Source organism: Echinops telfairi, unplaced genomic scaffold (genome assembly GCF_000313985.2).
Source record: "Echinops telfairi isolate 266 unplaced genomic scaffold, ASM31398v2 ScPeMD7_18;HRSCAF=68, whole genome shotgun sequence".
Lineage (NCBI taxonomy): Eukaryota > Metazoa > Chordata > Mammalia > Afrosoricida > Tenrecidae > Echinops > Echinops telfairi.
The window spans coordinates 62,078,785-62,106,226 of NW_022103915.1; the positions used below are offsets into that span (position 1 = coordinate 62,078,785).

Genomic DNA, 27,442 nt, shown 5'->3' on the forward strand with positions numbered 1-27,442 from the left:
CTCTCTTTAGTAAAATGGCCCCCGCCAGGGCCCCAGACCCCACAGCGGCCACCGGGCGTAACCAGGGACACCACGTGACCAAACCGATCGCTTCCATGGTGATTTACCCTGCACGGAACTCTTGACCCGGAAATCAACCTGCCGTGATAGATGCTGGGATATGTAGTGCACATCAGCTGTTTTGCATAGACAGAAATAGAGCCGTCCGGGAAGGCCCGGAGGGGAGGAGTAAATGCAATAGACGGAAGTGACGTTTCCCTCGGGCGGAAGTTCCCCGCCCCACCCGAAAGAGTTGGGCTTTGACCAGAGTCAAGTGAAGCTGCTGTTCGGGCTTCAGTTGTCCACAGCTCCTCCTCCTCTTGTCGCGTGATTCTTGAGACTCAGGTATTTTCCTTTTGTTGTGCTCTTGCGACACATGCATTGACAAGTTTTGCTTGGAATGCCGCGAGACTGAGAGGTAAAGGAATGATCGGCAGCCAGCGGGAGAGGCGACATCTTTTTGGCTCGGTGCTCGTTGCCGTTGTGGACGCGTTCTGTGGAACCCAACGATAAGTGGGTTTCCACCTGCTGTGCGCTTGTCGAGAATTGACATTCAGACAAAGACCAAGAGAGCTTGCGTGCGGTTTTTCAAGTTCACGTCTGTTGGGCCCTTAACTCGTCTCTCCACTCCGCCCCCTTCCCTGCTCCTAGAACCGAGGACTACTGATGGGTTTCTGTTACCTTCCCTCGTGTTTCTCCTAGTTCTTTTTGAAGCGCAAATGATATGGGGAAATGTCTATTTTCCTTATAACTGACCACCTCTCTTTTACCCATTTTCAAAGTCTTCCATTCTAATGCATTTCTTCTGTGGGGCTGGCTCTTTCGCGGTACTGCCCACCCCCCCCACCCCCCCCTTCACCTCCTCCCTGCAGGATCCTCACGTGTCTCTGCAGCCTTTTTAGTCTCCTAGAGACGGAGATTGCGAAGACAATTTCAGTTGGAGGTGAAGTTCTTGGCTTCATGGTCCGTAGAGAATTCTGCCCTATGGATTTGGGACTACTAGTAGACACCTCTTTGTTTTAAAGTACATGTAAACCTGAAGAACTCTAGCGTCTGGTGCAAAGCTAAGTTCTTCGGAGCTTGGAAGAGAGATTTTATTTTCTTTGGTTCAGAGATAACACATACTTTGAACGATATAGAGGGAAAATCCCACTTAGGGTATTTGCAGTACGAAACATGCACCTTGAATGCACGTGTTCCTATCGTGCTCTGTTCGAGATAGGATGCCTCTTCAAATATTTTTTAAGTCTTGAAATAATTGAGTCTCATATGCCAAACCACTTCAAAAAAATAACGTTCCTGGATGATGCAAGTTCAAAAATAATTTAGTGATGTTGCCTTTAAAAGACAGTTTCTTTGGGAATAGAGTATTTTGTGTAAACATATATCCTTATTTTTGGTTATATTTCAGGCTGTAATTTTAAAAATGTAGTCATTTTGGTGTTTAAGTGAATCTGCCAACATTTGATTTGGCTAGCATATTTCAACAGGCCATTTCATTTTCCAGGCAGAGTAGAAAGGGGGGGAAGATCAAGAGATAAGGCAGCTGTCAGTGAGGAGTGTCTTGTTTTCATATTTCCACTTGAAGAAGCTTAAATTTATACCTTTACTTGTTTATGCTAAGTGTTCAGTAACCCTGTCCAAACTAAACTAGCAAGAGAAGTATATACACATTAGAATGCCAGCTTATGTTGGAATAAAAGATAAATATTTTCCAGTGATCAGAATTTTCAAGTAAAATCCAGGGAACTTTCTCGTGCCCGAGAACCTGAGAAACCAAGTTAATGTTAGAAAGTTGTGTGGACTCAAAAGAAAAGGAACTTGGAAAGTCTTGAGTGACTTTTATCAAGTTTATGGTAGAAGCTTTAAAATTATCCCATCATTCTTTCGAGAATACATTATTAGGGACATGCATACATATCATTAACCAGCTGTTTGCCCTTTTCCTTGAAACAGAGCAAAATGAGTTTTCATTTTAACATTTTCCCTCAAATCTCTGAACATCATTGTCCATTAGAGAGAACAATTTAGTCTCTGGAGAAGACTTAGAAGATGCATTACTCTTCATGGTGAAGCTATTTAAAGTGGAATCTCAACACCATATATACAACTATTGAAGTTGTAGGTTTAGTCTGTAGAAGATAAATAGTATCTACTTAGTATTGGTTCTTTTACGTCTATAGAGTGGGATTTGTTTGTTTTTATATATTCTTGGATTCTAGGGACCTCCTGTATGCTGACTAGAAAAACATTTTATATTTTTATTGATTTTAAAAGCAAACAAAACAATCACTGCTTTGGAGTTGATTCTGATTCAGAGTGTATAGGACAGACTAAAACTGCCCCATAGGGTTTTCGAGACTAACACTTTATGGGAACAGGTACAGGTGGTGGGTTTGACCATAAGTTACTAACCTAGTGCTTAATACACTGTGCCACCAATGCTCCTTATCATAGCTACAGATAAGGTAAAAATTTTGAAATAACATTCCACAACAGTGGATCCAAAATATACTTCTGAAAATTGGAAAGAGGTAAGGATACACAAAAAATAGCAAATTTGTGTAAAACTAGTTAAATTTTAGAATATGTCTTAAATTAATGAGTTACAGAAATGTTTGTATACATCGTTCTTGTTGGGAAAAAAACCTTCATTTCCATAATTATTCATTGGTATAGTTATAGCCATAAGTATTATTTGGTTGATTTTTTTTCTGTATCTTTACTCAGATTTACTCAAATATTGTAAATAAGTGTGAATTCTGTAAAATATTAAGAATTTTATGTGACTTGATAGGTTATTGTTTAGAAATGTCAAATGAAAGGTGCTTTTATTAGTAGTAGATAACTAGAATATTATTACCACTTTTTGAATGTGTCAGTAAGTGCTAGGCTCCTAGTGAATATTAACTTATTAATTATCAAAAATGTTTATGGTTATATCTTCAACATTTATACTGTAGCACATTTTATGGGTATTTCCACTGGGAATAATTGGGCAGAGGAAGAAAGCAAAACTTAGTCAATTTAACGATTTGTTTAGCACTGTGGGAACATTTCAATGCGGAATAGTATTCAAACTATAGGATGGAATTAGATTTTGGCATTCTTTTTTTTTCTTTGCATTATCCTTCTATTCTTTATTATTTAAATGTGTTCATATTTTTTGTGCTACTTTTCTAAACCTTTTTAGTCTTTATTAGAGTTAAAACTTTAATAAGATTAGGAAATTACGAGTATAGATAGTGTTTTGCAAAGTAGGTGATACACCTCCCACTCCGGGGTGCTGAATGATCCTGAGAGCCTGCAAAATCAGATACCTACACTTTATCCTGGATTATGGGCTTTAAGAGGTTTTAACTGCCAGCAGTGTACTGAGAATTTTTTTCCCTCTAAAAGGGGGCAGAAGCCCAAGTGGGATTGGAAACCTACAGAGCTAAACAGACAGATGCACTCATTAAGTAGGTTTTTGTTCGTTTTTTAATGTGTTTCAGTGATGTATGTGATCTTCATAGGTTTAAGTTTGGAGTTGGGTTCTTATAGGAGTCCTGGTGATGCAGTGGGTTAAGCATTGGACTGCTAACCTTAAACACCAGCTGCTTTGCAGAAGAAAGATTAAACAGCCTGCCTTCATAAAGATTTCCAACCTCAGAAGCCTGATGGAGAAAGTCTGTTCTGTCGTATACTGTTCCTGTGAGTGGAAATCAATTTGAAGGCAATAGGTAGTTAGGTTTTTATGAGAGGGCTTCAGAAAGTGCCTGGAAAAATTCAATTATCTTTTATATCCATTTTTTCCCCAGGAATTTTTTGGAGCTACCTCATACTCCAAAGTCATTTTACATTTCTGCCCTGAGTCAAAACTATAATTTTAAACCAAAATCTATTTCTATTGCTTTGTAAGCACTCAGATTAACAGGACTTCAGACCTATTGCAGCAAATTTTGCAGTGGACAGTGATTAATTATATAGTGCTTTTATTGGATGTACTAACAGCCTTGAGAACTTCTGTTATTTCTGAATCCATCATAATGATTTATATTGTGACAGGCTTTTAATTTTTCATTTACTTCTCTAGCTGTAATAAAAATCAATCTTGGATGAAAGCGAATGTTAATGCTAACTTGTTCTATATAGAATCACTAACTAAATTCTATGTAGCATTAGTTGAATCAGTTGGTGAGGAAAGTTAAATTTGAAGAAATTTAAGAGCAGATTGGATAAAAAAAGAGTGGGCTTCAAAAAGTTTATAAAAGAATAGATTTTTCCCATGAGCTATTTAAGGAATCCTCATAGTCCTAACTTGATAAATTGCATTTTTCAAAGAAACATGTATATGTTTAGATTTTTTATAAGCAGCCTTCCTTCCTCTCCAATTATTTGTTCACTATGCTCTATATTTATATAGTAGGAGATAATTGCCTCCCAAGTGACTTAAGCACCACTGTTTTGTAGCCTAGGTATCAATTAAATAGCTATTAAACTTAAAGCTTGACCTTATTAACTTGGTTTCAGAATTTAAAATTATAAGGTTATTATAGATTATGAATATTTTTATTTGAGTTTAGTTTCCTCTTATAGTATCATTTTATTTATATATTTAGACAACAAGAATATGATTTGGGATGACAATATTATTAACTTTTAAAAACTTTGAATTGATACTGTTTAATATAACTAATCCAGTTACCTGGAGTATTCCTAAGTAATTGTTTTATGGTGCCAAAACAAAATAAAAAAGTGTGGCATGGATGTCAGAGAAGAAGAATTAAGCCTGTTAGTATATAAATAACAGAAAGAGTACTTGTTTTGTAGATCACTCATTTCATTTATAAAACCCTGCTATGTTTTTATATCTGATGTATATAATATACATATATCTAATCTAACAATTTGGGTTTGCATTCTAAATCTTTAAAAAAATTAATTAGAATTAATGCATATATCAAATCTTTTTTTTTCAAATCATATCATAGTTCAGTCACGCCCAGCAGAATTGTACATTTGCTAGCACAGTTTCCAAATATTCTTTTTCTATATGGAAAAAGACGTCATCACCCCTTCACCCCACCACTTCTGTGTCCCCCCACCCCCGAAACCCTTATTCCACTTGCTGACTCTATAGGTTCATCAGCCCTAGTTTTCATACACCAAAAAACGAAAACACATATAAGCTTCAACTATAGGCTTATTGAATAGTGAGACTACAGCATAGTTTTTTACAACTCTGGAGACAGATTGTTGTTGTTAGGTACCATCAAGTTCATCCTAACCTGTAGTGACCCCATAAGTGTTGATTTTGGTATGTATTTCTAAAAGATGAAAATTCTTAAAACCAAGCTACAATACTCTTATTCAACCACAAATATAACAATAAGTAATATGTCAATTAGTCAGTGAGCAAAATTTTATTTATCCTAATTATAAAGTTCGTGTCTATGTCTGTATATGGTTTTTCATTTGATTACAAATGTCTTTTAAGCCTAATTTGTAGATTGTTTCTCCCTTAAAACCAAACTACAATACTAGTATTTAACCACGAATATGAGTAAAGTATTATAAGTCAATTATCCAGTCGGTGTGCAAATTTTTATTTATCCTAATTATAAGGTTTGTGTGTATGTCTACGTGGTTTCAGATTTTGCATTTGATTGAAATGTCTTATGTCTAATCTGTAGATTGCTTCTCTATTTCTTTTATTTGTTGAAGAATTGGATTATGCACTCCATAAAATTTTTCACAGTCAGGGTTTTATTTTATTATTACTCATTACATATGAGGGACCTTTAAAATTTTTGTGACAAATTCCACTATCTTTTTATTGAATTTTTCCATGAAAACTGATAACAGTTATCTCTGATAAAGTTTAGCCTGGTTTTAATCTTTCTTGGAAATTTTAGTTGGATCTAGAGAGTTGCTTAGATTCATGTTTGATTTAGGAGGTGGTCAGGTTCAAGAGCATACAGGCGGCCAAGTTCACAAGTTGGTTTCAACTTATGGCGACCTTGTATCGAACAGAAAGAAATGTTGCTTGGTCGCATGCCATCTGTACACTCCTTGCTGTGTTTAAGTCCCTTGTTTCAAATGTTGTGCTAACCTCCTTCCCCCCTTTTTTTTTTGCCTATCCTTTACCAAGTTTGATGCCCTTCACCTGGGCTGTCATTCTCCTGATAACATATCCAAAAATTATGTGCCAACAAGTCTCACTATCTGAATTTCTTAAGGAGCATGTTGGCACCTAAGAAAGTATCATCTTTGCTATTGAGCTTTTATAGGTCTTTTGTAAGATATTTGCTTACTGTAAAACATCATTTGATTTCTTGACCACTGCTTCTGTGATCTTTGTGGTGGATCCAAGTAAAATGAAATGCTTGACAGCTTCAATATTTTCTCTGCTCATAATGGTTTTGTGTGTTTTTCTAGGTGAGAAAAGTATTTGCTTTCATTGCATTGAGTAAACCATACTGAAGACTGTAGTCTTACATCTTCATCAGTAGAGGGCTTCAAATCTTCTTCACATGTGGCAAGCAAGGTTGTGAACACTGCATTCACAGATTCTTGAATCTTCCATCAATCCGGATGCTATGTTGTTCTTCATATAGTCCAGCTCAGATTATTTGCTTAGCATTTAGAGTAAGTATGGTAAAAAGGTACAATTCTGCCACACACCTTTTATAGTTTTACTAACTGCTGCAGTTTGAAGTTAATGAAATATGCAATCCAAATGCATTGATAATTACTAGACTTTGGAATGTGAAAGTTGGAAACAAGGAAGAAGAATCAGTAATTGGAAAATATAGCCTTGGGTGATGGAAACATTGGGAAGATCACATAATAGAATTTTGTAAGACCACCTACTTACTCTTCAGAAATACCTTTTTACCTAAACAGAAATGATGATTAAGCATATGGACCTCTTCAGATGGAATATATAGGAGGCAAATCAACTAAATCTTTTAAACAGATATTGTAGAAGCTCCATATCCTCAGTCAGGATCAGGCCAGGACTGCTTGTAGGACAGATAATGAATGCTCATATGCAAGTTCAAGCTGACTATGCAGACAACTAAACAAGTCTATGAGACCCAAATATGGCCTTCAGTATGTCCCATCTCAGTTTACTGTGTGATGATATTGAGGGCAGCACTCATGAAACAGCAAAAGATCATTATAAAGACCGAAAAGAAATAAAAAGCCAAATTAGGTGTCCAAGAGATGCTGAAACTTGCTCTTGAGTACAGTACTAACCCAAACCAAACCAGGCTCACTGCCATCAAGTCAGTACTGATTCATAGCAACCGCTTGTGGATTTCTGAAAGCCGGCTGCTGATTTCATATTGCTGATCTTGTAGATTGCAGCCCAACTCCTAACCACTACACCACTAGGGCCCCTACAGTAACTAAAGCAAAGTGAAAAGAAGGATGAAGTAGAAGAACTGAAGATTTCAAAGAGCGTCTTGAGAAGACTAGGTCAAGATTACAATGAATTATACGAAAACCTGGAGTTAAAAAAACAAAAAGAGAAGGACACACAGCATTTGCGTGTTAAAACCGAAGGAAAACCTCAAGCTTCATGAAGCGAAACTGAAGGAGTCTAAGGGCCTGGTGTTGCTTTATGTCAGACATTGTGTCACTGACAGCACAGTTGGCTATTCAAACTCAACAGCTGCTGACCTCTGTTTTTGTCGTTAGGTGCCGTGAGTGCCCAATCCCGCGCCATCCTTTCAATTGCTGTTATGTTTCAGCCCATTGTTGCTAATACTCTTCCCACAGATGCAGTCAAGTTGATGTCTTTATGTTCTGTCTGAAGAAGTCCACGTGTATAATTGTTTGTGTTGTTGTTCGTGCGATGAAGATGTAGCGGGCCTTATGAAATCTTTCATAATGTTCCAGCTTCCTTTCTGTCACCAAGGCCATATTTTCCAAATACTGCTCCTTCCTCTGTTTCCAAATTTTGTGTCCCAATCGCTACCAATTATCAATGTATCTTGATTGCAAGTTCGATCAATTTCAGACCAAAAATGTTAGTAAACTTCTTCAATTTCTTCATTCTTAGCCACAGCGTCTTGTGTATAAATTTGAATACTAGTTACTGTATATACTTGAGTATAAGCTGACCCGAATATCAGCCAGTGCACCTAATTTTACCACAAAAACTGCATGTAAGATGTGCTGAAAAAACTTGGCTTATACTCAAGTATATATGGTATATTGCCTGGATTTCCTGGTATGTACATAGATATTATCCTATCATAGCGTAGTACTTCAATATAATTATTGCAGTGTCTTCACGATAAATGCAGCACTATTCCTCTTGAATTTGTCATTCCTAACAAAGTAATAAACCATATGACTGATTCAAAATGGCCAAACGAGGCCATTTCAACTCACTAATTGCTAAGATGTCCAGCTTTATGCATTCCACTTTATTTTCTACTTCTGGCTCTAGATTCATGCAATCCAAGAGCCAATTCGTTATAGTTGCGTGCATCTGTGCTTTTCTCAGTTCGAGTTGTGCCCCATCAGCATGTGAAAGCTGTACTCCTTCTACATCATATGGTTAACTCTATGTTGAGAAGGCAGCTCTTCCTCAGTCATGTTTTGAGTGCCTTCTGACATAAGAGGTTCATCTTCTGGAACTATTTAAAGAAAAATCATTTTACTGGGGGCTCGTACAACTCTTATCACAATCCATCCATCCATCCATTGTGTCAAGCACATTTGTACATTTGTTGTCACCATCATTCTCAAAATATTTTCTTTCTACTTGAGCCTTTGATATCAGCTCCTCATTTTCCCCCCTCCATTTATCTTGGTCACCCTCCAATCAAGCTAATTGAACTCCATCTACATATTCCTAGTTGACACAGTGTGTTTCTAATCTCTTATTACAACCCTGTTGCTTCACCATAGTACCTTACACTTAGAGCTTTACCATTTACTATATACAGTGTCTGATTTGATCATCAAAACCTTTCTGTATTATTTTATTTTACAGATAAAGGATATGAGGCTGAAAGAAGATAAAATTTATATATTCACTCTATTTCTGTTGTTCATTATTCACTCTTAAGTCTAGGCACGAGTTGTACCAGTTCTGGAAAGTAGCATCCTCCTCTGAACACACTCCCACCTTCTCTAGGGGAGATTCCATTCTTTGGCTCTTCCACTTTCTGGTAGTTGCCAGTATTCCTAAGTTTATGGCTGCATTTTTCTAATTGCTGCAGCCTTGGGTACACTGCCTTCTCTACTGTCTGTATCACATATCTTTTCCTCTTATGAGAATACATGTGATTGCGTTTAAGGCCTATTGATTTATTCCTAGTTTATCTAAGATATCTTCCTAACTTAAATTTTTAAATCATTTATGAAAAGTCTTTGCCATATAAAGTAATATTCAAAGATTTTGGGGATTAGGGCATGGTATCTTTTGGGAGACCATTATTCAACTTATAATAGACCTTATATCCACTCCTTTTTTTCTGTCTCATCATTTTTCCTTTCTTCCCTTTATTATTTTTTATTTTCAATAAGGAAAGTGGTAAGCAGATTGGGGATGGGTGTTCCCTTTCAATTCCATTTTTCTAGGAGCTTTTTAAGCCCCCTTGTAACACTGGGCTATGATGGTTAAGTTCATGTGTCAGCTTAGCTGGACCATGTTTCTCAATGGCTTGGCAGTTATGTAATGATGGCATTTGTCAGTTATGTAATTATGTAGCCATTCTCTACTTTGTGATTTGATGTGGTCATCCTCCATTTTTGCATAACAGTTTTCATGTAATGGTATGACCTTTGGAATCTAATGATGTCCATAAATGGAGAAGTGGGTATGCTGACTTTGGGATTTAAGTTTTTGAGTTAATATTATGAAATTTCATTTAGATTAAAATATCTGTTGTTTGGTTTGGCAGGCACTAATACTGAGAAAATGGCTAAGTAGAATTATTTTAATACTGGCTTTAGGTTAGGCAAAGTTTTTTCCTTTTTTTTTTTTTTGCTTCTATTTTATTGCAGTGGCAGTTCAGATTTGAATTTAATGAAAAGAAACAGGATGGAAGAATTGATGGAGTCTGATATAAAGATTCATTGCCAAGAGACCTATGTGGTTTGGGTCATATAAATGCTTTTATTTTGTACATTTTTAGACTTCAATTTCCTAATACCTAGAAGAAAGAAGCTAAATTATATGACTGTTAAGTTTCCCTCAAACTCTTAAAGCCTCTGTTCTATTATTTAGTATAAGGGATTTAAAAACCAACAAATAACAAATCTGATCTATTTTGCACTATTTGGAAAAATCATACTGCTAAGATTACTTAGATAACTATGCTTTTTCCCCCTTTTTTCCTGTAGATGGACCACACATCACCGACCTACATGCTTACTAATCTAACTCATTTACACTCTGAGCAACTTCTGCAGGGCTTGAATCTTCTTCGTCAACATCATGAACTCTGTGACATCATTCTCCGAGTAGGTGATGTTAAAATTCATGCTCACAAAGTGGTACTGGCCAGCATCAGCCCATATTTCAAAGCTATGTTCACTGGAAACTTATCTGAAAAAGAGAATAGTGAAGTTGAATTTCAGTGCGTTGATGAAACTGCTCTCCAGGCCATCGTGGAATATGCCTACACTGGAACCGTGTTCATTTCCCAGGACACAGTTGAATCTCTCCTTCCAGCAGCAAACCTACTCCAGATAAAACTTGTCCTGAAAGAATGTTGTGCATTTCTTGAAAGCCAACTTGATCCTGGTAATTGTATTGGAATTTCTCGTTTTGCAGAGACCTATGGTTGTCATGACCTTTATTTGGCAGCTACTAAATATATATGCCAGAATTTTGAAGCTGTTTGCCAGACTGAAGAGTTTTTTGAGCTAACACATGCTGATTTGGATGAAATTGTTGCGAATGACTGTTTGAATGTAGCCACTGAGGAGACTGTTTTTTATGCACTTGAGTCTTGGATTAAGTACGATGTACAAGAACGCCAGAAATACTTAGCACAGCTACTAAACAGTGTGAGATTACCATTGCTGAGTGTTAAATTTCTCACTAGACTGTATGAAGCAAATCATCTTATTCGTGATGATCGTACTTGCAAACATCTTTTAAATGAAGCCCTAAAGTACCACTTTATGCCTGAACATAGGCTCTCTCATCAGACGGTCTTAAGGACACGACCTCGCTGTGCTCCAAAAGTACTTTGTGCAGTCGGAGGAAAATCTGGACTATTTGCATCTTTGGATAGGTAAATATAAGGCTTTTTTAAAGAATTGATGCTAATAAGTTGTATGTGTTTTGTTTTTTAATATACACCGCAACACAATGCTAGTTCAACCTTTGCACATGTCTAAACCAGTGACATTGATTACATATTTCAAGTTGCGTGGTTTTATGCGTTTTAATGTGATACGTTTCCATGTTTTAGAAATAATTGTGTTTCTTTTATTTGCTTTTTTTACCACCCTCTGCTCTTTTTATCTTTTCTACTTAAAACGCTTATCTGGTTGTTTTAATAATATTTCTATCCATTTTTTTCAAAAACTTTTTAATGAGCTCTGTCCTCGCTTGGAGGACCTGGTAGTATGATTACATGTTGGGCTGCGTCCACATCGCCGTCCTCAGTGTGAAACCACCACGAGCTCCGGGAGAAAGACGGGCCTTTCTGCTCAAGGAAACAGTCCGTCTCGGAAGCCCACAGCGAGTCACTATGAGTACGCATTGACTTGATGGCAGTGAGTTTGATGTTTTATTCTCTCTTGCCCCCCACCACTTCTTTATCGTATCCATTTTGTTCACTAGGTTTTCTTCCATTTCATGCCTCCTTTTTTCTGTTAACCCTTTTTTGGGGGCATGTAAATGTACATCCTTAATTGAGTCTGACCAGGTTAAACCCAAACCAAATCAACTGCCATTGAGTCGATGCTGCCTGTTAGCTACCCTCTAACATAGAATACAACTGCTCCCTAGGGTTTCTGAGGCTATAAGTCTTTAGAGAAGGAAAGAGTCATCATTTTCTTGAAGAGCAGATGGTGGTTTTAAACTGATGAGTTAGCACCCATCATGTGGCCACACTATGCCACCAGAGCCCCTTCAGGTGAACTGTTGCCCAGCTGTATTAGAAGCTGTTAAAGAGGAGCACTAGAAAACTGTGATGTGGGTAGAGTGAGGACAAGAATGGTTTGTTAGAAGTACCACTAAAGAAATGGGAAAACATAAAGAAATAAATCATGACCTTTATAAGCAGTATTTTTTCGTACTGTAAATGTTTTTTGAGAATACTAAACGGCTTTGTTTTTTACTAATTTAAGAGATTGTTAGACTTTTTCTAAAAAAGATAGTAAAGTTTTTAGATTTTGTGGGCTATATATGGGTTCTGTCACACCTACTTAGGTCTGCCATTGTACTGAAGTTTAGCCATAGAAAATACATCAATGAATGAGCATGGCTGTGTTTCAACAAAACCTTATTTACAAAAATAGCTAGTAGGCTTCAGTGGCTTACAGCCATAGTTCGCCAAACTCTGACTTAGATCGTCATATAACAAACTTTTATACAGTGAAAGTACAGTTATAAAAGGGGCTCAAGTGGAAGCAGATGTTTTGAGAATGATAATGGCAACAAATGAACAAATGTGCTTGACACAATGGATGTATATATGGATTGTGATAAGAGTTGTATGAGCCCCCAATAAAATGATTTTAAAAAAAGTACAGGTAAATATTATCCCTTGTTCCAGACTGCTTCAGTTTGTTTGTATTTAGAGAACTGTACTTCTTTCTGACCATTTCCAGAACTTTTGTAGGTTACCTTCCTCTCATTCTCATGTAGGCAATTTATTAAATTTATCAGTGGCAATGTATTAAATATTGAACTACACATATTAGTTGTAGTCTGACACTGCTGCTATTGAAATTGAGCTATTGGTAGAGTTATTATGGTGGTAACATGGTGATTGCTGAACTTTTACTTTTAAAGGCATTGATTATTGTCATATTAAGTGTCATGATAAAAAAGATTCTAAATATGAGTATACATTATAAAACTCTTGAGCAATTGCTTCTTGAACTCTCAAATACAGGCATTCCCCAGCTTATAAATGTCTAGTTTCTGTATAGCCTGTAGTTATGAACTAATTCCCATAAAGCCTGTGATATAAAAATGTGAGGTACATACAATGGTTTATAGTAACAAATAGATGCTACTTAGCCACACACATCAAGCCATTACTATTATTATAACTTTATTACATATATTAGAGACATTTTAGTGTACCTGTAGGTATTTTAATTATTTTATGCATAGAAAAGTACATCATATATCACATATTAAGACATTTGACTTCCTAACTTCTGAATTATATACAAATCCAACGTAAAGACAGATTTTGAAATAGAACTAATTTATAATGTAAGATCTGACTGCATGAAAAATAACTGACATAAATTATTGTAGCATTTTAAGAAATATTTTATTTTTTTAAATGTAGTAAATTTACATCTTAAAATCCATTCTAAGAAAAAAATTTAAATAGCATTTACACTTAGATGTTTACTGATTGCAACATTATTTATAAGCATAGACAATTTGGAACCAGGCTGATGATCATTCAGTTTAATTATACCTAAAAATTTAAACATCTGTGCACTAGACACACTAAGCTAGATATTGGATCTTCAACAAGTTCATAAAGGAGACAGATGTTTATCACTGTTGCAATGAGGAAGATAATTCTGTAACATTTTATCTGGGGTATGTGGGAGATGTGGAGAAAATAATATTCAAGCTGAATGTTGAAAGCTAAGTAAGAGCCGAGTGATGAAAGGACGGTAGTAGGACAAGGATGAGAACATAATGGCCTGCTACAGAATAGGTTATGTAAAGAAACAACCCTTTTTGGTATTCCAGTGTATAAAGTTCTAATTAAAAAAAGTCAGACGGTGGTCTGTTTGGGCTATGTATTGTGTGCCATGCTAAAGAGAATGGCTTTATTATGTTGTTGCAAAGCTATTTTAAGGAGGGTACAAATCAGAGTTTTCAGTATTGTCAAGAATCCTGTGGAAAGGTTTAAGATAAAATTTAACGTGTCTGGCTGGGACTCTTCCTTTGTCAACAATTCTCCTCCTATTTTATCAGTTTTCTTTCCTAGAGTTTGACTTCCAGAAACATCTTAACAGAAGTGTAATATGTTGAAATATGTATCTTTAGATCTAGTGATGAGATAAATCTAAGCAAGAGATTATGAAGGTCTTGAATTAGAGAAGTAATGGTAAAGATGAAAACAATAACAACAAAACTCACTGTTAGCCAGTCAATTCTGACTCTTAGTGACACTATAGGACAGAGTAGAACTCTCCCTCTGGGTAGAGAACAGAAATTAATGTAAGAAATGTTATAAGAATAAAATGAAGATTTGGAATTTGAATGACTATAGTACTGGGGGGTGTGGGAAGTGGTGAGGGAGAAAGAAGAATCGAAGAGCCAGATTTTTAAAATTAGATTGGGTTGATGATTACACTAGCAGCAGAATGTGAGAACATGGGTGGGTGACCCATTTTAGGCAGAAGATAATGTTTAGTTTGGAGCATAATGAGTTTGATGTGCCAGATAAAGAATACCCTATAGCTAGCTGAATGCGGGTTTGTAGTTTAAGAGATCCGGGTTAGAGATTTGGAAGTCATCGTAGATTAGAATTTAATAGTTAAAGCTAAAATCATGAAGTCTTCTGTGAACTTTTGGCTGGCTTACATGCCCCTTTTGGTATCTGAAGCGAAAGTAGGAGGTTTTGAATAGGAAAAATGGGCCTCAATGCTCTGAGACAGGAAGTTGAAGATAGGTTTATGGGGGCAGGAGTGGGATGGTAGGGGGCAGAAACAGATTTAAGGTAAATCATGACTGAGGGCCTCAGTTTTTCCTTTAGCTCAGAAAGTTTGTTATCTAGAGAGGGAAGTAGGGGTTGCCTAGATGACTTAAGGAAAGTGGTCAAACTCAGAATAATTTTAATGATTCTATTTACACATAAGGAGTTGCAAGGGTGACAGTACATTGACAGCATTTTAATTGTGCACGTATGTTAAAGGTACCTTTAAACTGGAGTCGATGAGTAGTATAGATGGTTAAGCACTCAATTACTAGCCTAAAGGCTGGCTGTTCAAATCCATCTAGAAGTGCCGTCGAGAATTAACTGCTTTCGAAATGTCACAATCTAAAAACAGCCAGTATCTCACCCTCCCTACTCTTTCTCTCTCTGTCAGTGTCATGTATCACAGGAACTAGAAGTTGGACAGGTATTTTGTTTTTCTTTGCTTCTCTTAACCACTTTTTGTTTTAAACTCTTCATGCATTTGCCATCAGGCTATATCACTTGCTGTCCCTCATTGTTGCTGTCATCTTCTGTTCCTTTGGTTACTTCACTCGTTAAAAATTATATACCTGGCTCACTGGTTTTCTGATTTCTCATCAGCCTTCATTCTTAAAAATTTCAACGTCCACATATAGACCATTTATCTTCTCTTCCTTCACCTCATGTTCAATCTTCTTTGCCTCATCTTTGCTTCTTATTCCCAAGATCATGCCCTCAACATATCCATTAGCAATAATTCTAACATAACTTGAAATCTTAATTTCAGACATCTTTCTCTGACTACCACTTCTCTCTTACTACCACTCGGTTTTTGGTTCCCTACTCAGCCGCTTTGACTGCTCATCGACTGCGCCACGTCCTGACGTCACTCCTTCCTCAACTTCCGTTCTAGTGACATCACTCCTTTGGCTCTCTTATCCTTTTATTGGCCCATCATACTTATCTATGCCAGCTCCCCTAAGTAGTAGAATGTAACTCGAGAAGCACACCTACCCTCTTTGATACCATTGGGAGCCCTCAGCACCCTCCAGCATGCCCTCTACGTCTTAATCAATTCACCCTTTCACTTTCTAAGTCTGTTTTCTACTCATTTTAAAACATCAACAATCTCTTTCCCTTCACCTCTAACCCTAAACTGGTGACCTGTCTTATTCTGAAAAAAGAGGAGCAGTCAGAAAAGAGCCACCTTATTTTGCCATTTGTAAATCTGCCAAATCCCTTATACCTGTAACTAATCTGCCTTCCCTCTTGAGTGAACATGAATGAACTTTTCTACCTTTTACTACCTCGTTCTAGCCCTTTTCTTACCAACTACTACAGTTGTCCACATGTTCACTGGGTTACCTACCCTCTCCTGTACACAAGAACTTAACTTTTATACTTCTCCTTTTCCCTTCCTATGTTGGCACCTTCTGCCACTGGGCTATATCATTGCTTTCAGCATGCAAGCATATTCTGATATAAGCTTCCAGATTAAATTAATTTTCTTTAGACTCCTTACTCTTGCTCTGCTTTTCTTTATAGCTACCTCCTCATAGTTTTTCTACTCAGTATAGTAAAAATCCTTTGAACAGTTGCTGAAACCCATTGTTTTCACTTACTTAACTCTTGTTCTCTTTTAAGTAACTTTTTTTTTTTTTAACATTTTATTAGGGGCTCATACAACTGTTATCCCAATCCATACACACATCAATTGTGTAAAGCGCATTTGTACATCATTTCTCAAAACATTTTCTCTCCATTTAAACCCCCGACATTAGGTCCTCATTTTTCCCCTCCCTCCCCGCTCCCCACTCCCGCATGAGCCCTTGATAGTTTATAAATGGGTTTTTTGTCATATCTTGCCCTGTCCGACGTCTCCCTTCATCCACTTTTTGGTTGTCTGTCCCCCAGGGAGGAGGTCACACACAGTTCCATGTAATCGGTTCCCTCTTTCCTACCCATTCTCCCTTTACCCTCCCTGTTTTGCCACTCACACCATTGGTCCTATAGGGCTCATCCGTCCTGGATTCCCTTTAAGTAACTTTTTTAATTCCAATAAAACTGACAAATCAGGGCACAACCTGACCATAACACAGGTAGTTTCAGTGAGGTGGTAGGGGAAGAGTCAAGATTTGCCCTACCACTTCACTGAAACTACCTGTGTTATGGTCAGATTGTGCCCTGATTTAACAGTTTAATGGAATAAATACTTGTTTTCAAAACAATGACTAGAGCAAACTGACTATAATAGGCCGTCAGTACTTTTGAATGAATTAACAAATGGAAGAATGCTCTTTGATCCTATTGGGTGGAGAATATACATTTTTATGATACTGCTTTATTGAGGTAGCGGGGCATTGGCTATGATTTTCCAAACTATTTATTGTAGTGAAATATATATACATGGAAAATATCCATGCAGGGTATGAAGAGTTAATACCAAGCCTCTATTAAGTAGCTTAAGAAATAGAATATTAACAATAGCATTTAATGTCCTAATGTGCCCTTTCTCCCTGTCATCTCTCCCATCCTCATAAGAATTCACTCTCTCGAATTTTTTATGTATTAGCCCTTTGCTTTTCTCTATAGTTTTGCAAGATTGTATGTATCTCATTGCATTGTTTAATTCTATACATTTATGTGCAAATGCAATAATAGTATATGTATTCTTCAGAAATGAGTTTTGCTGAACAGGAATTTTGAAATTCATCAGTGAGATTGCATGAAGATACACTTTATTTACTTGATGCATAGTATTCTCCTAAGTCATCACAATTAATTTTTTTCAATGAAAATTGTGTAAATTAGTTAAAAGTGTGACTAGATTAAGTGTACAAATACGAAGTGTCCAGTTCAATGAATTATCACGAAGTGAACATTAAAAACCAGTTCAAGAAACAATGTGAACAAAACTCAAAGCACTACATTGTTTTTCCCAAAGATAGCCACTGTTCTTATTTCTAACCGAGATTAGCTTTATCTGTTTTTAACTTGATATAAATGAAATTATACAAAATATATTCTTTTGAGTTGATGTTTTTATATCACATGTATAAGGTTCATCCTTGTTTCATTTAGATGTAGTTTGCTTAGTTCGAAATATATTTTGTGCAGTATGGCAGTTTATCCATTATACCTGGTAAGCATTTGAATTGTTTCCAGTTTTCTGTTATTATACATAATACTGCTGTGAACTCCTTGTACATAGTAAGCACATGCATCTATTTCTCTTGGCTACATATCCAGAAGTGGAATTGCTCAGCCACGAAGTACATATACTATATCTTATTTTTCATTCATTTGTTAATGAGTTAACTGTGCTTTGGGGCTGTCATTTGTTTTGTGTAAAACTGACTGTAATATACATTCAGTAGAGTAGGTACATAGGCATGAAATTGCTGGGTCATAGTAGCTGTGATTCTACTTTATTAGATACTATAAAATTCTACAGTATCAGTTTACACTCTCAACAACTGAGTAAGATTCACATTCTTGCCAACAATTGTTATTATCTGATTTAAATGATTTATCAATATGAAGGTATGTAATGGTTTATTGTGGTTTTAGTTTGTATATCCCTGATTACTAATAACATGAAACATTTTATTTTCTTACGGGCCATTTTGATTTAAATTAAAAAATTTTTTTCTCATTCTCTAGTGTGGAGATGTATTTTCCTCAAAATGACTCATGGATTGGTTTGGCACCTTTAAACATTCCTCGCTATGAATTTGGAATATGTGTTTTAGATCAAAAAGTGTATGTTATAGGTGGCATTGAAACGAACGTACGTCCTGGCGTCACTATCAGAAAACATGAAAATTCAGTAGAATGCTGGAATCCTGATACAAATACGTGGACTTCTCTAGAGAGAATGAATGAGAGCCGAAGTACCCTTGGCGTGGTAGTACTTGCAGGAGAACTTTATGCTTTAGGTGGCTATGATGGACAGTCTTATTTACAATCTGTAGAGAAGTATATTCCCAAAATAAGAAAATGGCAACCTGTCGCACCCATGACTACAACAAGAAGTTGCTTTGCTGCAGCTGTACTGGATGGAATGGTGTATGCCATTGGTGGGTATGGCCCTGCCCACATGAACAGGTATGTAACTGAATCACGTTATGTACTTGTGTGGTATAGTAGTTAGCATTGTGCTGCTGACTGCAAAGTCCCACTCCTCTGGAGAAAGTCGGGCTTTCTTCCTGTGGAGGCCCAGGCTCAGCAGTCCTCTGTCCTAGAGGGTCACTATGGGTCAGAATCCACGTGATGGCAGTGATAGTATACATGTGTAGTTTTTTTAAAAAGTGGCATTAGCAATGCTGAGTTTTAATCAATTTATTTTGTGAACAAGCTTCCTGTTTTAAAATGTAACAGTAACATTGATAGGCATTTTGGAAATGTAATATTTTCCATCAGTATAATTATAATTGTTTTACTTGGGAATTTATACACCCTAAGAAATGAATGCTTCTTACTAAAACTTATATTCATTTATTCACTGTAAATGGAATAGATTTTAAAATTCAGAAACCAGATAATAATGAGTTAGAAAAATAATTTGGGGTGGTAGTAATCTGTTACTACATTATTTTTCCTTTCTGGGGTTCCTCTGGAATGATATATCCTGTTGGTGGGTATGGTCTAGTCCATGTCCCTAATAATCGTCACATGTATCTGAGCTTCACTGGCAGCGCAATGTGAGATTTGTGACTACTTGTATATGAAAAATTTATCATAATCCTCATAGAAGTTAATATACTAAAGAGTTTCTTTAGTAGTAATTAGAGTGCCCTGTATCTTATTGCTTATGAGTATTTTAATAATTTTAATCCAAGCATATTTAATCTTGTGCCTTGCTGATTGAGAAAGTAATGGCAACAGCATTTTCATCTATAAATTTTTATTTCTATTAAAGGTAAACTTTTTAATTGCCCTGTTGATCGTAAGGGAAGAATACTTAGGGCTCATACCTGCATTTCTATTCTTTGAAAAGCTGCTGGCAAAAACTTACACCATATATACTGTATATAGTATAAGCTGACCCAAATATCAACCGAGGCACTTAATTTTACCACAAAAACTGCATTAAAAATGTTGTGAAGAACTTGGTTTATACATCAGTATATACGGTAAAAGGTTAAATATAGTCTTGAGGTTATGCCCTTAAAGTTTATTTTCTTATTACAGCTTATCAACTCTTCTTGTCTAATGATTCAGGCCTCATGCTTCTTTGTTATGTGGACTTTCAGAAACATTCTTTCATGTAGCCCAGAACAAGCTTAACTAACTTGCTTTTGTGCCTCTTCAGGGCTAAGCATAGTCCTAAAGGGCTTCCAGAATTTTCTAGGGAAGCTTTTGTAGAATTTCTGATTTGATTTAGATTTACATAATGCAAATTGAATATACCAAGGCGTCTCTGGAATGTAGACCTGAGTTAAATTCCTGGATTCTCTAATGAATCACTTTGAAATACTTCTAGATCAGCTAAGATCTTCAGGAATTTCTTTTAAAAAACAAACCACCGTGAATCTTTTTGTAAAAAAAAAAAAAAAAAAGGAAGTTCTCTCTTCATCTTCCTTTTCCCTTAATTATGTAGAAGCTCCTTTGTCTCTAGAAAACACTGTCAGTTTGTGGTTTTGAAAGTACTTTCACAGTCATATTTAATTGATTTTACTCCTACAAGATTACGCTTGTGAGGTTCTGTCCTACTTTTACGGATGATAGGAAATAATTTATATAGGATTTCACAAATGCAGAATGGTAGAGCTAAGGGTCATCTAGCTCCTAGTATGTAGTAATAGTACTTGAAGTCTTCTGACTCCAAGTTCTATTACCTTCTTAATATGTCTTGGTTATATAATATAGTGGAATAATGTGGTTATTGCTACACCCTCTGTTAGGGCAGGTGGATTAGAGAAATCCAGTGATACTCAGGAATGTGTAAGAAAGAGCTTTAAATCAAGAAGCAATTATATATCAAAAAACCCTAGCCCAGCCCAACTCAAATCTGTAAATCTGATACATGCAGTGATGCAGAATGCAAGATTACAGGCTGGCATGTGCAGAGTTGTGTGGATCGCAGGTCTGTGGAAACATGGTTCCCACATGGTGCCAATAGCTACAGAGGTGGCCAGAAAGCAGGAAGGTCAGGCAGAGCACGTGGGAGGCGATAAGAAGGTTCCCTGGGCCCTCCTTATGAGAAGGCCATGCCCACAAGAAGGCACCATCAGGCTGTGACCTGATGGGTAGGTTGAATGTGACCCCTAGACTTTTAGATGTCTTCAAGTTGACATGAAGTGTAACTACCACACCCTCTGCACAAGGAAAATGTTTCTCCCTGCAGTTTCATTGCAAAATCTGAATATTCGAGACAGACTCTTGTTTTATATCTGTATTTATATATATCCTTATTGTAGTGCATTTCAGGTTTCTAAATTCTCTAACAAATATACTTTTAGTTGGAATGGCACAAATAATATGAATTCTTTCTTTTGTGAATACCTACAGTGTGGAGCGTTATGATCCAAGTAAGGACTCCTGGGAGATGGTTGCCTCCATGGCGGATAAAAGGATTCACTTTGGCGTGGGTGTCATGCTAGGCTTCATTTTTGTGGTGGGTGGACATAACGGTGTTTCACATTTGTCAAGCATTGAAAGATATGACCCTCATCAAAATCAGTGGACTGTGTGTAGGCCAATGAAAGAACCCAGAACAGGTAATAATTATTTATTATTTTCTAAACTCTTGGGGGAATGATGGTCTTAGAATGTAACAGTAAAGATACTAACCCAAGAAAAAGCTTTTTTGTGTGTGATAAGCTTGAGAGACTAGATTTTAAACTACAGATTTTATTTACTGAGATCTTAATAAACCAGTGTGTACATTATTGTTTCCCTAAATTGGAGAACACATTGTGACAAAATCCTAATGATGGAATTTATCTTAAACTCTTTCCTCCACACACACATAACAGATGTCTTTTGATATGGAGAGGGGTGGAGCTTCAAAAAAGTTAATGAAAAAAAATAGAATTAAAAGATAGTGGAAATTTTCCACAAATGTTGATACCTCTCTTATGTTACATGTACATACACACACACACACACACACACACACACACACACATTCATACATATGCACCCCTTCCTTAGAGTGTTCCGTTTGTTTCTCTCTTCTTTTTTAAAATACCAACCATCCGTATGTTCACTTTTAAATGTTCTTTTCTTTCCAAGGGATAGAGTTGCATTTAAGTATTTTAGTTGTTATTGTAAGTAGTTATTATGAGTCTGCTAGAAGGAAAATTATGAAGCAATGAGAGCATAAAAATTTAGTATGGTTTTCTTTTTTTATATGTGATAGATTATATAGTGGAATTTCATATAATTAAATATCTACTTGAAATATTTCAATATATTTGAAACTCTAATTAAGTGAATGATTTATAGGGTAAAAAAGATGTATATTGACAAGAAAGCATTTGGAAAGATACATAGCTTTAATAGTTGTTTATTGGGAGGGAGGAGGAGGCTTAGATAGAGGTGAAGGAATATGTCAACTCTTATAGTGAGACCCCCTTCCCTCCCCATTGCTATATTGCTTATATGATTAATGATATATTGTTGACATAGAAAATACTTTTAGAAAATACTAAATATACCCCCCATGGGAATAAACCTATTTTATGGTTAATATGCTTCTTACCCCTTTTTTTCCTAGGAGTTGGTGCTGCAGTAATTGATAACTACCTTTATGTAGTTGGCGGCCACTCGGGGTCATCCTATCTCAACACCGTGCAGAAATATGACCCTATCGCGGATGTGTGGCTGGATTCTGCTGGCATGATATACTGTCGCTGTAACTTTGGATTAACTGCACTTTGACACATGTGAACTTTGGAAACAGTGTGATGGTGAAACTTGTGCCGCATGAAAAGATGACCAACTTTCAGAGATCCAAACACTGCATTGCTTTCGTTAACTCGAAGTGACATGAAGATGCAAAATTTTGTTGGGTACTTTGAATTAACAAGTAGCTTCGATTGCTCTTGATTACATAGTAAATCAATAATCAAAACAAAGAAAGACCTTGCCAATTAAATTGCTCGCTTTTTTTTTTTAAACTGAGACTGGGATAAAATAGTTTGTTTATAAGTGTACATGTGGTAAAACCTTGCTATTATTTTTGTTATTTCTTTTCCACTTTAGCACCCTCCCTCCTCCTTGATGTGTACCACAATTTACTAGGATGAGGGCGACTGCGATGACTGAGTGTATCGAGTGTCTGTACAATGCTGATAATGCCTGTTGGGTGTAAATTCATAATGCTTCACACTTTAAAAAAAAATTAATCCACACTTTCTTTAAACAAACAAAGGGCTGCTTTTTCTTTTGGTACTTTTAAAGGTTTTAAAAAACATAACATCTAAAGTCATCTGGATTTTCTTCCTACTAAATGGGTTTCGCCTGGGGATACATGGCAATAAGTTTGCAAGGCAAATGCTTTTATTACCATGATATCTGGGTGCCTATTATAAGAAGTTATATATTTGCTGGTTTTGCCTATTTTAAGATGGGCAGGCTAATGTTGAATGAATTTTAGTTAAGCATATATGCCGTAATAAGCATGGTTATAGAAAGAGCTAATCATATTCATTTCATGATTTTTCTTTATTACTACTTCAGTGTTGATGTGAATATTTGAGAAATGTTTAGTACCAGCCTCAGTGCATGTTGATCCCCTCCCCCCCACACACATATCCTTAGAATTTAGTTTTTTGAGGTCAGTTTTTGCTTTTCAGTGTTCAGATATAAAATGGTGCTAACTGTAGGATCTATAGCAATGCTATAACCAATGTTTTTTTGGATGTTCGGTATGAAAAATATGCATGACTTCTTTTGGTAGTGTTTTCCATTCTTAATTGATTTGATTAATTTGTGCTTATTAAAAATGTTAGTGAATATACTGTTAATATCCAAAAATCATCTAAGTGGTCAATCCTGACCCTTTCATGGTTCCTGAAGATGCATTTTGGTCTTCTTTCTTCTATGCTATATATCACATATCCTCTTAAAAATATATATATGCATTAAATATAAAGCACTATAGGCAATTATGCATTACTTTATACGTTTCTAGGTAACTGAGTATTTTACAATTACTGAGGAAAACTGGAACTCGATGTTTACTTGAGTAATGGTTCTAAATTTGGTTTTACTTTAACTTAAGAAATGATCTTTTAAAACAAAATTGTTTGTGGTAGCAAAGTGACACCTTATTTAAGAGTAGGTTAATTTATTTTATTTGAGCATGTTTTGCTAAATATTTGTTAGTCTAAACACATTAGCGTACATTTTATTATGGTGTTGGTACTTGTATTTTTGGTACTCTTGCCATTTTCTTTCCTGTGATTTTTTTTTAACAGTCTACAATTAGCTTTGTAGTTTCTGCAAAGCTAGTATATGTTATTTTTCTCTCTAAGAAAAAACTCACACTTCATTTTTAAGTGCCATAATTCCCTAAACTATTAAGCCATTTGTAATTATAAACATAGGTTCATTTGTTAGTATATGTTATTTTTTGAAAACTCTTTGTAGGTGGGCAGTTTGCTGTTTTCCTTGTTCGTCCATTCAACTGCCAGTGTAGATTTGAATATATGTTACAAAACTGCGTAAAACCACCTTTCATCATAAAAGTAGTGTCATGCTTTAAGAATGTTTGCACAAATTATAAAACCTTGCAAGAGATTTTTAATCTTCTGATTTAAAGTTCAACGGGAGCTACTAATAAAATCAACAGGCTGAATATTTTCTATCTTGCTTGTTTGAATGACAATGATATATAGCAATAACTTTTTAATTTATTTAAATAAATCTGTTGGATAGAAACCAGTTGTAACTTATGATTGGCTTAGGTTTTATCTAAATATAAGCAATTTAAAGTAGATTTCAACACATACTTAGTTTTAAATTTACAAACTCTTATTTCTGTATATATCAGTGAAATTAACTGGATCCTGTTACTCTATTTTTAGCCCCCACCCTATGAAAAGTAGATTTTGAGACTCTAGAAAATTCTTTAAATTTTTAGAACAGATCTATACTGTATATAGTATTTTAATAATGTTTTACTTGGTTATCACCCCTACTTTCAAATTAGTATAAGATACATAATCACTTGATAAATTAGATCAAAAGTATATATTGATAATTATTTTTGAAAAATCTAAACTTCATAGCTTGATGAAAACTAAATGTGAAATGCCTTGGACAATAGGAGGAACTGTATACCAGAGAGCAAATTAAGTAAAGTTGCAAGGACAGAGGCAAAAGAGGAAATTTATTTTCGGGTTACTAAATCTACTGCACTGCTCCTAACAAGCCAGCAGCTAGTAACATGACAGTAGAGCATCCTTTTCAATTGTGTCAGAAGCCTTATAATAAACTCTGCATTGGCAAGTTGTGAATTGAAAGCCAGATGTTTCTTCTGTTCAAAAGGATTACAGTATTTTGTTATAAATTCCTAAAATTGATTTTAGAACTGATTATATTCAAGCAAAGAACAGAAAGCTGTTTAATGTTGCCCCGAAACATTTTGGAAAAGAGTTAATAATGGGCAATGATATGAGTCCAATTGATTGTAAGGTAATTGCTTTCTCTAATTATTACATGAAAACTTAATCTGTTAGAAGTTTTTTGCTATTTCATATTTGTTGGCTATGTAGGACAAAAGTGATATTCAGCCTAGTTCAAAGGATATTTAATGTAAGTTCCATATGTTATTGTTGATATTACTTAAACATAAAGAAATACTAAATTATAAGGAGTGGTATCAGGTGTAGAAAATTGAGAGTTTCACATGTGGAGTATCTACTGTGCATGTACATTGTGCTCTGAGCTTAATGCTATAGGGCTAGAAATAGAAATGTTAACACTCTTCACTGAGTGTAAAGTTTAGGGGGGAAAGACTTGTACTTAAATTATGATGATGATGTGTGATTCTAATTCCTTATCTCCAGCAGTATAAGAAGTGATTAGAAACCCATTTTTTTGGTATGAATTCTTTAGTATCCATTAGCTTTTATTGGCATGAAAAAGAATTTCAGCAAACCTAATGTTTATAGAACTATAAAATTTTCTGGATTTGGCAATGTATTTTCTAGTAGAAAAACAAAATTATAGAAACTTAAACTCTCTCTATGTATGTTTATTACCTATAGTACCAAGGCTCTGGATAACACTGAGGAAATTATATGTACATGTAATACTGTGTTTATTTTAAATTTTGGTGTTGGATTCCTGGTATTGTCACCTAAGTGCTCATTTTCAGGAAAATAAAATTCTACAATAAAAGTACTGCTTATAAACTTCAGCCGCCTTGTGATAACCTCTATAACCTCCATAACCGAAAGTAAAAGATGTCACATGTGAAATTAATTCCCAGTTCTACTTCATAACCTATTTACCCCCATTGTAGCCAGCACTTTAATTAGATGTGATTTAATTAGGTGGATTATTCTGTGCTTGGATATATATTGGATTTTCACTTACAGTATATTGATTCAGTGTTGATAAACATTTATTTGAAAAGAGTGAGAAACAATAAGTTTTAAATTAAAAAAATAGGTTTATACATTTTCTTATTGGTGTGAATTTAGAATTAATAAAAATCCAGTTTACATCTCTGCAGAGAAAAATTGTTATCCTTATGTCTTTTATATTTAACCTAGAAATAATTTATTGTTAATTTTGTCAAGTTATCATGTGTAAGTACCATTTATTTTAATATACAAAGCAAAAAGTTCCAAGTTTGCCTTAAAATACAAATGAAATTAAAGAACTGGATGATGTTCCCTATATTTTTGCCTTATGAATTGTGTTGTCTCAAACCGGAGATGGTTTTGGTTTTAACAGGATTCTGAAATTTTGTAGATGTGGAGTACTAATATGTGTACTCTTGTAAAGAATGTGATCTCGTGGATTAGATTCATGTTTAAGTGTTTTTGTGTATGTATTTTACCTCTGATAACCTTTTTAGCATTAGGGTTTTATTTTTGTTTACATCGTCAAGTGGCATATAATTTGTTGAAGATTGTATTTTTTCCCCTTTATTTTGAAAGTTTATTGTTGCATACTATTGTGGTAATGCTCTGTAATGATTAAGTTAAATTTCATCTAATATGAAATGTTTAAAATAAATATGGAAAATGTGATTTTTCTCATGTGTCATATGATAATTTTATAAGCTGACTCAAGCTAAATTTGTCAGGTACATATCTTTAGGTTTTCTTTGGTAGGTAGATAATGTCCACAATAGGTGAAATAGATGTGGTATAGCCAGTTTTGTTTTGTTTTTAAACATTTTATTGAAAACTCTTACAGATATCATAACATTCCATAATTCAGTCACATCAAGCAGTGATGTACAATTGCTACCATAGCCAGTTCTTTTATGTATTCATTATTAGTTTTAGGTTAAATCTTCCCACATGTTCAGACTTTATGAGATGAAGTCCTAACTTTCTATCACTTTAAATTCTCTGACTATTCTATAGTCA

The 27,442-nt window shown here is 35.4% G+C and overlaps 1 protein-coding gene across 2 annotated transcripts; it reads left to right on the top strand.

Moving 5' to 3' along the window:
• The first annotated feature begins 307 nt into the window (after positions 1 to 307).
• On the top strand, positions 308 to 27,097 carry KLHL28 (kelch like family member 28). 2 transcript variants are annotated; one of them, XM_045288051.1, is made up of 6 exons: positions 316 to 384; positions 6,460 to 6,669; positions 10,390 to 11,288; positions 18,546 to 18,989; positions 21,396 to 21,604; positions 22,606 to 27,097. In XM_045288051.1, the coding sequence occupies exons 2-6, from the start codon at positions 6,616 to 6,618 to the stop codon at positions 22,767 to 22,769; spliced, it is 1,770 nt and encodes a 589-aa protein (XP_045143986.1). In that variant the 5' UTR covers positions 316 to 384; positions 6,460 to 6,615; the 3' UTR covers positions 22,770 to 27,097. The 2 variants fall into 2 exon arrangements, with proteins under 2 accessions (XP_004698614.1, XP_045143986.1); XM_004698557.2 differs by lacking the exon at positions 6,460 to 6,669 and having other exon boundaries at positions 308 to 384.
• The last annotated feature ends 345 nt before the right edge of the window (positions 27,098 to 27,442 follow it).

Bases quoted from the DNA above. Each gene is read 5' to 3' on its own strand.
- KLHL28 (XM_045288051.1), top strand. From the start codon at position 6,616: ATGCTATGTTGTTCTTCATATAGTCCAGCTCAGATTATTTGCTTAGCA. The intron at 6,670-10,389 runs GTAAGTATGGTA...TTTTTCCTGTAG, and splicing joins TTATTTGCTTAGCATTTAGA to ATGGACCACACATCACCGAC. The intron at 11,289-18,545 runs GTAAATATAAGG...CTCATTCTCTAG, and splicing joins CTATTTGCATCTTTGGATAG to TGTGGAGATGTATTTTCCTC.